At 46.4% G+C, this 12831-nt stretch overlaps 1 protein-coding gene and 1 long non-coding RNA gene across 4 annotated transcripts in view; one reads left to right on the forward strand and one right to left on the reverse strand.

Annotated features, from left to right (window-relative positions):
• Positions 1–841, reverse strand: part of HNRNPLL (heterogeneous nuclear ribonucleoprotein L like) — a 28215-nt gene extending 27374 nt beyond the window's left edge. For both annotated transcript variants that reach the window (XM_027696976.1, XM_027696974.1), the window contains exon 1: positions 517–841. In XM_027696976.1, the coding sequence (XP_027552777.1) occupies positions 517–720 (204 nt within the window). In that variant the 5' untranslated portion in view covers positions 721–841. The remainder of the gene's footprint in view (positions 1–516) is intronic.
• A 241-nt stretch (positions 842–1082) lies between these two features.
• LOC113974155 lies at positions 1083–10073 on the forward strand. Of its 2 annotated transcripts, XR_003536463.1 has the most exons (5): positions 1083–1420; positions 5487–5660; positions 5926–6131; positions 6718–6791; positions 7165–10073. It is a non-coding gene; the product is annotated as an uncharacterized LOC113974155 (long non-coding RNA). The 2 variants fall into 2 exon arrangements; XR_003536462.1 differs by lacking the exon at positions 7165–10073 and having other exon boundaries at positions 6718–7131.
• The last annotated feature ends 2758 nt before the right edge of the window (positions 10074–12831 follow it).

Here is a 12831-nt window from a genome sequence, read left to right on the forward strand (position 1 = left end):
ATGAAAGGTACCCTCTGCCTTGGTTTCAGCACATCCCCCCACGTTTCTATAGTTACGATCAGCAACAGGGCAGGCACAACATTTGCAATGGCGATACCCCCCTAAAGGCAACCCAGCTGCCCACGGGAACACTGGCAATCCCTGAGTCTCAAACCCTAAATCCCTCGCACCCATCCATCCATCTTTCCATCCATCCATCCATCCATCCGCAGGCTCAGCCCCTTCACGCGGGCAGCTCCGGCGAGGAACAAGCTCACGCCTGCGGAGCAGAGGACCCATCCAGGCACCCCCCGCCATTCCCGGCCCGGAGCGCCTCCATATCCTGGGTGGCCTCGACCCCGGGAAAGCTTCGCGAAGCCCCCCGGCCCCCCCTCGCGGGCAGGGCCCCCTCGCCGGAGCAGTAGCGCCGGGGGCGGGCGCGGCCTCGCCCGCGGGAGGGGCGGGACGGGCCCCCTCCCCCCGCCCGCATCCTGAGGGGAGACGCCCCCCGCCCGCCGGCCCCGCGTCCCGCCTCACCCCGCCGGAGAAGCCGCCGCCGCCACCGCGCGGCGCGGGGGGCTTGTCCCGCCGACCCTCGCTCTCCTCCGCGCCGCTGTACTCGATCTCGCCCTCCTCGGCGGCGGCGCTGGGCTTCAGCCGCTTGGCCTGGCTCTCGTAGGCGCCGTCCTCCTCCTCCTCCTCTTCCTCCTCGTACCGCTCCCCGGACGACGGCGACGACATGGCCGCGGGAGGGGAGGGAAGAGAAGGGAAGGGGCGGCGGGCGGTGAGGGAGACGCGGGAGCAGGGACAGAGCCGGCGGCACCGCCGACCCCGAGCGATGCTCTGCGCCCCGGCCCCACACACGGCCCGCCCCGCGCCGGGCCCCGCCTCCCGCCCGCCACCGGTGCCGCGATTGGCTCCCAGCCGGGGAGGGAGCGAGCGCGCCGCGGCGATAGGCCAGAGGGAATGTCCATCAGGAGCCAGAGCGGCGGCGATTGGGCGGGGAGCGAGCCCGTCAGCGCGCGGTGAGCCGGCCCCGACCCCGCCCCCCGCGGTGCCTCAGGGTCGGGCGGGGGAAGGCGGCGGCAGCGGGGACGGCCGGAGGGGCCCCGGACGCCCGCACAGTGCCCCCGGATCGGCGGCCTTTTCCTTGCCCACCGCCGCCTCTTGCAGGCCCCGCCGCCTTTGTCTGCTTCCCGGAGCCGCCGAGCTGAATGGGCGGCGGAGGACGCGGGCCCCGGCGCGGCCGGTGTGTCCCGGCTGCGAGGGCCACGGCAGCCACGAGTTGCCAAGGTCACGGAGGCTTCGGGGAGCCGTGAGGCCGCTGCTGAGCACCCACACCTGGCCCTCGGCCCCTTGCAAGAAGTTCAAGTGGGCCGATGGGGTCCAGTGTCCACCAGTGAGAAAGAGCAGCGCACTTTGTGCGATCCCTGCGAGCCCGGTGATTAGAGCTGCTTGCGCACCTCGCACTGTGCTGCACGCAGGTCTGCTCAGGTTCCTTCTTCAGGGCGATGTTGCCGAAGGTGGCTCTGGGAGCCCATTCTCTGCCTGTGTGCAGAGAATCATACAACTATCCATCAGCCCAGGCTAGAAGGGAGCTGGAAAAATCATTGGTCCAACTTTTATGGGAGGGAGCCTAGATGAGGTTATCTAGCACCCTGTCCAGTAGCAGCATGGAAACCTCCCAGGACAGGGACTCTACCATCACATCCCTGGGTTCCAGTCACTGGTTGTTCTCACTGTAAAAAAGTTCATGTTGCTCCTTGTCTTCTTCATGTGGCTCTTTGTGAAGAGAGATTGAGATATATTGAGGTATATTGAGATTAGCCCTCCGGCCCCAAGCCTTCTCTCCTCCAGAGAGATGAGACCTAACTCCTTCAGTCTTTCCTCATAGGGCACGTTGTCCTCACCACCCAGTTTAGTGTCATCAGTAAACTTGATGAAGGTGCTTTCAGCCTCCATCATCCAAATCATTGAGAAGATGGACAGCATGCAGCCCAGTGTCAATCCGGGAGGGGGGCACTTGTGAGAGGTTGCCAACCCAAGTTAAAAACATTAATCACCACCCTCTGAGTGCAGCCTGTTAGCCAATTTTCTACCCATCTTGCAGACCACCTATCCAATCTGTGTCTTGCCAGTTTGTCCAGGAGAAGACTTCCTTGTGAATGGAGGCATGGCAAGAAGACTCCCAATGTTATAAATGGCTTACAGGACTTTTTAGCTGAATTAGTTTCTGCAGCTGTGACTGCCAAACCGAGATGGATGTGAAGTGAAACCTTGCTTGAGGTAGATCACTGGAGAATGGATATATGATTGCTTTTTCACTTGAGCAGCCAAATAGGAGGGAGGGAAATGATTCAGAAGACAGCCAAAGTAAATGCTATTATTTTATTCTTCTTTTGGTGGGGGGAGAAAAACCAAAAACCCCATACCTATCAAATAAAACATGTTGTTCAATCTGAAATGGTACTTGTGGGCGTTGAAAGCTAGAAAAGAAAGCAGATAATGCGTTGTTTACACATTTTCTGTTATCCTGAAACCCAGTAGTATAGGCACTCCTCCAAGAAGTAGGAGGAGGTTCAGTTTCCCATTCTGCCTGGCATGATTTGAATCTGCATCTCTCAGCTCATCTAATCACCTTATCTTCAAGCACATACACTTGATTTAACTGAACTTGCTGTGTTTCTCACCTTCTCATTTTCTCTTTGGTCTTTGTTTCTTAGTTTATGTTTTTCTTTCAGTATTTCTTATACTTGTACCTATTTTTTAACAAAGAACATTGCAACTTTGAGAGCATACAGTCCACAGGGTTGAAGCTGTGCAAACATCTGTTGTAGGTTGAAACAGTCAATGAGGAACATGCCATCTATGAACATTAAAGCACTTATTTCCAAATACACTACTGATATTTCTGCTTACTTGCCAGATGAAGTTTCTAGTAAATTAGTTTTATGTGGTAGAGCTCTGGGATTTTAGCAGACATTTACACCATAACATTGCAAAAAGTAACAGCCTGAGAAATCACAGAATGTACCAGAGTCAGAAAATGGCATTGAAATGCTGCAATAATTAGATTTTCTTTAATAATTTCCTCCATGTACTTAGAAGTACTTTTCTGAAAATGGAGAAATGACACCAGGCCCTGCCATGTTCTCCATAAAGGTTTGGAACGAGATGATCTTTAAGGTCCCTTCCAACCCAAAACCATCCTGTGTGATCCTGTGACGTACTGTTTAACCAAATTCTTATTTACTGAGTGTTCCAAGAAACAGCAGAGTTTCAGGATGCCTCTGTGCAGTATATGGGTTCTAGCGCCACTGGGTAGCAGACCCTGCTTTGCTGACTTAGTACAGTATTTAATTATTCCACTGTGGAGATGTTAAGATGTTTTACTTTTTTAACTTGTGACATTGAGGCTTCCTCACTCACTACTTTGAGCATCCTTGGAGCAGTCCTTTTTTCTGCCTGTGCCTCGTGGGTAGGAAAGGAGGGAGGGAATATGGAAATACACTCCAATTATGTAAGTTTGTAACTGAGCATCTGACTCAGCAGACAGATTTCACTGTTATGTTGCTCGTCAGACCTGCTGCTTTTGTATAAAAGAGAGAGAGAGAAGAAAGATGCTAATGCTGCCTGAAAGAGTTCTTTTCATACAATTTTTGTTACCTGGAGGTGATAAACAGAAGTCATGGTTTCAGTCCGCTACCCTCCAATAAGAACAGCAATTAGTGTTATTTGCTTACCACTGTGCAGTCGAGTATAACCACATAATTACAGAAAGAGCAGAACAATGATATGAAGAAAAATCCCCAAACCCTGCAGAAATTTAAATTGCATAATTACACTCATAGTTTGGAATTACATGTTGTTACCAGTACAATTTTCTCTCCTCTTCCTTTTGTGTCCTGCCTTTCTTACATCCTTTACTGTAATTTACATTACATTAAGCTATTAGCTCACTGTAGCAAGGAATGTGTCCTACAATGCTAAAGCATTACACTTTCAGGGGTTTTGTTCCTTCTTGGGAGTTTAGTCTCAGCAGTTTAAGAAATGAGTGCTCTGACCACCCTCCAGCTGGAAGTTGCCTTTGCCTCAGTTGCAGAGGGATGGTGAAAACACCAATATACCTGGGCAAACCAAACTGGGAATTTCTTCTCAGTTTTAATTATTTTATTGTTTTCTTTCTGATTTGTCCGTGCTCTCCTCTGGGCCGGACAGCGCTTGCTTCTCCTTGCTGCTTGCTACTCTTTTCAATCCACCAGCAGCCTAGAGACCCCTGTGTCTGGGTACTCATTGTAAGACTTCTGAAACCAAAGCTTGGTAGTACTAAGCATGTGATACACTAGTTGTTGTCAAGAGAAACTGTGACTGCTCAGCATATTTGACACTGGCTTGAATACCTAAATTGGTGTGTGCTTGGGTTGATAAACAGCTGTGGTAGAGGTCAGATCCACTGACCAGTAAGGACTTACATTGCCTTACATGGCAGAATCACCAAGCCTTGCATTGTTGCCAGCACTTCCAAAAGGATCACAAATACTGGGATATTTATTGTTTCTTAAGGCATCAGACTCCAAATAACTCCAAGTTTTAGTTCTCTAAGTAAACTTAGAGAAGTTTATCTCTGTCTAATGAGTACTTCTGAAAAAAAAAAATTAATTCCTTTGATTGCACCTGAAAAGCATGATTTTTAAATGCTTCCATGCCAGGGGCAACCCAGCAGTAGTCAGTTCAAGTACACAATCCATAAAATCACAAAAGCAGAGCTCAGGTTTTCTTTTGGATCACCTGACACAAAGTTTTCAGATGTTTTTGTTCATTACCACTATGTTTCTGTCTATATATAGAGTCATTGCGCACACAGATGCACACATACACAAGGAGCTTAAAGTGATGACACTGCTTTCTCTTCAGACAATGTAATACAGGTAAGTTACTTAAACCAGTTGCTTACCATCAGTCCCTGTTTTTAGCTCATCTTCTTACACGTGAGCTGGCAACCTCAGAATTGGTTTTCAGAACCAAGCGTAAAATAAAATTGCATTATCTGTGAAATCAGGCCTTAAGCATTTCAAATGGTTCCTTGAAAAGTGTGTGGCCAGAACACATCTGGCCAAAATCTGTCTACATATCAGTCTTCTACCCCTGCAGCAGACTGCAGCAGCTGCTCGCTCACATGGCAGTGATGCACTTCCCTACAGCAGTGAAAAATACTCAAAAGAAAACAAGTCAGCTTTACCAGCGAAGAGCTGAGGAGCTCTGGGCTCCCTGTCTGAGTGGGAGGAAAGCAAAAACTGAGCTACCTAGGCACAGCCTGCTCAGTACACCAAGTGAGGCTGAGGCCCCATGAGCAAATGAATCAATGACTGTAAAATAAAAGTACTTATCACAACAAGTTAGGCATGAGGGGACAAAATCAGCTTGCATTTGAAACTTTCATCTTGGCATTTTCCATTATGTATGTTTTTGACTTTGCATGCTTTATTCTTTTTCTTTGTTATATGCAGCTTGTGTGATTACCCTCTGTTAAAAGGATAAAAAGGCAACCTGACAGGTCATCCTGTGGGATCTTTCAGACTTGAATACAGCAGAGATACACCAGCAGACAAGAGCCACTACACTTGTTTGCACTGTTCAGCCTCAGGAAAGATAAAAGTCCCAGTGTCACGGCTCTTCCCCAGGTATAGGGCCCCTATGTGGGTGGTGGTTTTTTACCTTTATGGTTTGTTTGGTTACCAGCATTGGGTGGACAGTGTAACGTGTCTGTCTAGCCAGTACTTCCTCTCTCTGGTTCAGATCACTTTTTTCTGCATAAATAGTAGACACCATTTGTTCTTTAAGACACTGTAACAGAATATTCACATCCCCATCGAGGGATGGCTTTGCTTCTTTGTGGCTGTAGCATTAAATAACTGCAGTTCCAAAATTTCTTCCTTTTGCTGGCAGGTTGCTGGATTGTTGGCATGTCCCGGAGACGTGGATGTGCTACACACATTGGCTGTGCCCTGTGCGTAGTCAAGTGCTCTGAAAGAAACCCAGGCAACTTCCTTGTCCTGCCTGGCTCAGGAAATGTGGACTCAGAATAATGAGGAGTGAGCAGGACACTGGGGTGTGTGGAGAGAAAAGAGGGCTGACCAACATGGCCTGCAAAGGTAAGAGGCCCTGGCTACCTGTCAGTGTAATGCTCCAATCCTGGGGCAGCCTGTCCTGCTGAGGAGGTCGAAAGCTTTCCTGTTCTGTGGACACAAATCATGCCCTTAGCCAGGTCTGATCTTTGCTTACAACCTGAACTGCCATCTGTGGGGAAAGTTGTATCCAGATACCAGGACTGTCCTCCCTGTCTTAAAATAGCTGCTCTGTTTTAAAGGCAGAGATCTTGGAAGCATTTTTTTGTTCCTGAGTGTTGCATCCCCAAAGGAGGAATGGCTCACAGTTCTGGATTTATATTAGGCAACACTTCCTAGAAATGATCAGTGCTTAATTTGTGAAGCAGGGGTTGCTTCTCAGAATCACCACTTGGTAAGAACCTGTGAAGAAGAGCTACCAGAAAGGATATGATTTGCTAATATAGTAGTTTAATTGAAGTTCTGTGGTTTGCATTTTGCTCTGATGGTGAAAACTTATATGGAGCATAAGGTTCAGTATCTAGGTGAGAGAATGTCTGAGAGCCAGGTGCTTTCCTATGAGTTATTGTGTTCTATTCCTAACCTTGATCTCCTTTGTCTCTTTCCATTCAAGATGGTGCAGCACCACTGGACTGCTTTGCTTGCTGTGGCAGGAATGCAAACTGGTGATGGATTTTGATCTGACTGGTAAGAAAAAATGTCTAAAGCATGAGACTGGGTGCAGAACAGATGTTTCCCTATCCTCATGCAGGTGGGAGATGCTACAACCCCAGAGCACAAACCAACCTCTTATACATGTCTTTGCTTGGGCAGTGGTTTAATGCACGTTATACAGCACAGATACTTTGTAAGAAAAAAGCAGTTCTGCTTACTAATGTCCTTGTGCTGTATGTGGTACATCAGGACTAGTTCTATTGATTATCATTAAAATGTTGTCTACGCTTATTTTCACCTATTCCAAAGAAGGTTCTGCTGGCTAAAGCCATAAAAAACATTTTGTACCATTTCACCTAGTTAGCTGCAATGACCTTGAGGTAAATCCCTTGTGATTTCCCTACAGCATTACTTTTGCCACCTTCCTGGACTCCCCAAGCATGACACTAGCACAAGGATTTTGACTATAACAAAGCGGGTGAGTTAACCAAGTATTGCTTCACAAGAAAGAAAAGCAAAATAAAATTAAATTAAGTAATTCTCACTTGCACTTTGCCCTAACTGACAGCATCTAAACCTATGACAATGACATGGCTGCTGCTGCTGCTGGCAGCACAGGTGACAACATTGTGTGGGGGTGGAGGAATCGGGCTCAGTGAATGCGTGGTAGGTATCTGTGTGCAGTCAGTTATCTCTTATGCAATTGCAATGCATATTACCACCTGAGCTACTCCATTTTTATTCATTTGTCTGGCACAACCTCCCTGCTTGAGGAAATGCTGTTTATACAGATAAGGTCTATGGAGCTACCCCTCTAGAGCTCCCATGAGTTGACTAGGAAGTTGCACTTGATGAAGCATGTCCTTAGGGTGCCATTGACACTCTTTCTTGGGTGGCACAATTCAGCTTTTCACACTCCACAGGAGCATTCAGGCATTGTCCAGCTGTTGCCACACATTTAGACAGGCTACCTACCATACAGTGATGTATGACAGAGATAAGTCATTTTAATGACATGTGAGAGCAAACTTTGGAGATTTTTTTCATCTTATGATGTCTTTCTGGGAGAAGAGTTGCTGCTGAGAAGAAATCATTGTTATCCCAGCAAGAATACTTACCTAGCACAAACTATTTCTCCAGTAGAGAAAGGTTTTTGTAGCCTCTCCGAATTTTTAATATAGCTGCAGTTTTTGCTTTTAATATAACAAGGCTTCCTAAAGTGCAGGTTCTGAGTCATTGCAAATGTCAAATATAAAATAATTAATAACAAAATTGACTCCCAAATTAACCCAATGAAAAATCTAGTGGTCCAGAAATACTCTCATTAGTCATTCTTTAGACCAGTACTGCCAATCCTAGAAATCAAAAGTCATGAATTACACCTGCTCCCCACCTAAACCGTGGTTTAAAGATCAGAAGTCACATTTTTGTGGTTAAATCAATCTGAACTATTTTGTTCTCCTTGTGGTAACTTGAGACTGTATCTCATCCTTGGATCATGTTTTTAATTATGCTTTAAAGTCCCCATAACAACTGCAGATCTCCTGTTTAAAAAAAGCCAAGATTCTCCTACATCTGAGGCCACTGTGGTTAAAGAAACAAATTTTGTTACTCTGCTAAAAGTGCAGGTGTTGGCCACCATGAATACAGCTGTTTCAAAGACAGATGACATTCTATGGAATCAAGTAATACACTGGACTGATTGTGAAATTTTATCTTCACATACCTTTGATTTACTTTTTTGGTTCTTAGAGCATCTTGACACATAAATACTTTTTTTTTCCCCCTCTGCATTTAGGATTTTGCATCTTAAATATTGTTTCTACTGGTGTGCTTCAGGGACAATTTTAAGTTTTTGGTATGCCACAATCCACCAGGACTAAAAATGCAGCCAAATTTTCTGATACAAAAGCAGAAAACTTAGCCCAAGGGCTTTATAAAAAGGCCATAGGAAATTCCCAGATAAGAAAAAAAAGAAACATCACAACAAGTTTAATGTAGAACAGACACTTTACATGTTCTCATAGTTGAAGCCTGCACAATGGGACAGTTGTGAGTTAAAGGTTTGGCTCTCTAATCATAAAAAGAAATTTAAAAATACAATAGAGAGCCATAAGTCCTTGCAGTGAAGCACTTCCAGATTTCCTGTATCATTTTTCTTCAGGGATTTCCTTGACAAGGTCTATCATCCTGTCTTACCCTGGGATTTCCATGATCTTTAAGCACTATCCTTAGAGACACTACCCATGTAATTTTGGCTACATCCACACTGGGAGGGGAAGAGGGCTTGGGAACACCAAAACCATGTCCTCTTGAATCCCAACCAGGCTGGTGTCAGCTGAAGGCAGGGTACAACAAGCCTGTCCCAGGCTGTAGGGACAGGCAGGCAAGGCAGGTTGAACCCCCCATGCCCAGCATCCATAGGCTCTCTCTGCCTCCACGAGGCTCTGGGGCACCAGAGCAGTCCTGAACTGCCACTTACTGCAACAACAGCATCACCCTTGGCTTTCCAGGGCTATCCCTCCATAAAAAAAGTCACCTAGCTTTAGTTATACCAGTGTTGTTGTTGTTGCCTCATATAGAAACATTGTGGGCATGCCAAAGGGTGCTTTATGCAGCATTGCCTGGGGAGAATGGGGATGCTCATACAACTCCCTGTTGCTTTAGCTCTGTTGGAAAAGCACTGTACTTCAGCAGCAAACCTGTGTAGACACAAAACCTGTGTGTATGCTATGCCTAAATTGGGGAGTAGGGAAATGGATCTGCACATCTACATGTGTGAAGTAAGTTCTTATCACCAGCTGCCTGCAAGCCAAGCTCATCCCCCTCACACATGAAGGCCCCAGTTTTGCCCTGTGGTTTCCACAAACACCCTCCTTCCCTTTGACTCTGTTTCTTGCTGTTGCTCAAACAGGAACTGCTGTGCATTCACAGCCTTTAGCAGGTGATGCTCTAATCTCCCTTTGGCATCTCCCTGCCAGCTGCCAGTGCAGCCATGTATACATCTGAGAGGAAATTTTCTAGGACAGCACCATGAGGCAAAATGCTTTCCCTATTTGTTTTCTCTGTCCTTTCATCTTATCTCCTCCTGCCCTCCTCCCCCAAGCCTTTTTTTATATCCTCCTCCCCTTTTGCTGTACTCTGAGTGCAAAACCAAATTGATACTTGTTCCTGGTGCTGGGACCCTTATGTAGGTCAACCCCTGTGAGTCATGAGTGTGGTCTGCAGTTGACCTGCAGCTGCTTCATGATGCAGAAGGGTAATCGGGCTTATAATTTCTTGTGCCACTTGCCCTTGCCTTTCTTCTTCTACTTCCTTGGCAGATCCAGAAGTGCCATGCCATGCCAGCCCATCTGGCTGTGAGCTGCAGTTCTGTCAGTCCAGTAGCCCAAAGCAACTTACAGGCCTTCCTGTTTGGTGCCTCCTCCACGACAGTGCAGAGCCCTCTCCAGAGATGCAGGTCCTTACAGTAGTTACTTCACCAGCGGAAAAAATATTGAATGAAGCAGAGCTGTCCTACTTGTCATGTTCCTGCTTGACTTGCTGAGGCATTTTTGAAACTCCTCTGAGCCCCGCACCCACTGTTTTGTAGGGTCCTCAGCACTGCGCATCAGTCTCAGTGTGAGCCTCAGTCCCTCTCCCACAAGCTTTCAGTAACAGAAATGGAAAGCAAATCCAAGTCTTCGCCCCGTCAGAAACCGCAGCTGCAAAGCTGTCCTACTGTTGCATAAGCTGCTTTTATTTTTGAACCTTTAGACCTGTAGCACATCCTCTACAAAGGTTAAATTTGAAATTAGCTGCACAAGCGTAGAAAGGAAAGAGGAAAGTCTGTCTCTTGGCATACATTATAGTCCCCAGCCCCCTCCAAAACAACATGGAAGTGTCTCTGGTTCAAGGCAGCCTACACAGCAGCGAGCTGCAGGAGCTGTAAGCTATTATTTTAGTTCCCAAGGAAAGTAATTACTATAGCAACCAACACATCTGAATGGCTCTTTGGCTGCTACCGAGATACAAACAACTTGCGCACAAAGGCACATCAGAAACGTGCTGTGTAAAACGTTCTCGGGGAGCTCTGCTTTCTGCAGAGCTTTATAAAACGTGCATAACAGTCTTCTGAGAAATGACTGCCAGAATAACAGCAAGCAATTGTACCATGCCATGATCCCAAAATAACCTAATCAATGGCTCAGTATATTTGCCCCTGAAGAGATGAAGCAAAAAAACTGCAGGCTCCATTTTAAGCCTGTGTGCCGGGAAGTACCCAGCTGAGCTGAAGATACATTCAATAAGCAGACAGTAAAATGGTGGGGAAACGTCTCCCCTTTTGTTCTCCGTACTGATGCAAACTCCCAGCAGGCTTCAAGTGCCAGCTCATCCCTTGGGCTTATACAGAGTTTGTCAGGAAAAGGGATTTAATTACAGCCTTGTAATGCTGGAGGGTGTAAGAAGTCATGTCTGCATTCTTTTCTGTGTCTGTGCAGCAACCAACCCCCACAGACCCCATCTCCAGCTGCAGTGCTGGGTACATCACTGTTGCTATTACTGAATAAGGAAGCTTCTTGAGCAACAGCAAACTGTAATCATTGGCCATTGCTTAAGTAGTACAGCGTTTGGAGTGTCTCTGTCACCTTCAAATCAAAATGCCACTGGTGTAATAACAGCTCGATAGTTTCTGGTACCTGCCTGCAAAGCAGCACCACTTCATGGTGCTGAGACAGACAGCTTAGATCCCCAAAACGAGATCTGGTCCAAGCAATCTGGCCCAGGAGTATTGTCCGAAATTTCCCCACAGGACACATACACACATGTCACCTGTCTCAAGGGTGGTGAGTAGCATTAACATCACACTCCTGCTCCATTGCACAAGGCAGCTCTGATGAAAATGGCGGTTATGGATCTGGGTAACAGAGATAGATAACAGAGATCTCTGTTACAGAGTTAGATACTGTAAGGGAGCACAACATATCCCTTCCCAAATCTGAACTGCCTTTTAAAATTATCTTTTAATCAGTTGAGTCCTAAAGTCTTGCTCTGGGCCCAGAATAAACTGAAAATTACAGCTGGATTTAACATAAAGACAAAATTAAGGAAGGAAATGTAGTGATGTAATTTATTACAGAAGTGCCTTACAACCAAGAAAAAGGATCTTGGCATAGCAGGTTCTGCACGACAGAGTTTTGGTTGACTGTAGCCTTTTAAGCAAAGTCACTTTATTTTGGATTAAAGAAAAACATCTGAGAAAAGCACAAAAATAAAGAATTCCTAAGAAAATAGCACAAACATATATAAAATCCAAGGACTCACTTCTGTCTTGCAAAATGGTAGCTGCCCTGTAAGCACCAGGAATTTCCAAACTGCCGATCCCAGGGAAGTAAATTCTCCTCTGTAATTTTTCTCATGATAAGTTTGTTTTTTCATAGTAGCTCCCTCTCCAAAAATTTTTTTTAAAATAGCTCCCTCTCAAAAAAAAACCAAACCAAAAACCAACAAAACAGTTCTTTATCACAGTGTGCCTTTTTGAAAGTTCTTTGGTTGGGGAAAGACAGGACCACTCACTCACATGGTGACTTCCCAGTTCGCCTTTGCTATTAAACAGGAATATATCTTGCTTAGTTTAGAGGAGCTGGGACCAGTGGGATGAGGCTTCTGGGCAGCATGTAACCTGCCTTCATGCCACACCTCTGCTATTCCTGCAGGGTCACTGGCTGCAGTAGAGCAGATAAATCCTTGTTCCTCACAAACATTTTGTGGTTTGGGTCGGAAAAGGCTGCTACAGTGCCTTTTCAGTGAGAGCAAGGGAAGATACAGAGTAAGAGAGCTATTGCACTGCCTGGCTGCTCATGCAGAGCTGCACGGCAGAGAAGTGAAACCAAAGTCTCAGAGATGAACAGCAAGCTCTTTTGAACACTCACCAGCTGTGGAAGTGCCCTGCTACCAATGCCAGGTGGGTCCAGGCCCAATACTGCGGTTTTCTTCTGCGAAGAAAGAAGAGAAAAATGCAAGGAGCTTGCATTTGACCATCACTGTAAGCAAATCTCAGTGCCACAGTGAATAAGGCCCAAAGCAAACTCTT

This window comes from Neopelma chrysocephalum, unplaced genomic scaffold (genome assembly GCF_003984885.1).
Source record: "Neopelma chrysocephalum unplaced genomic scaffold, ASM398488v2 Primary Assembly neopelma1_117, whole genome shotgun sequence".
In the NCBI taxonomy this organism is placed as follows: Eukaryota; Metazoa; Chordata; class Aves; order Passeriformes; family Pipridae; genus Neopelma; species Neopelma chrysocephalum.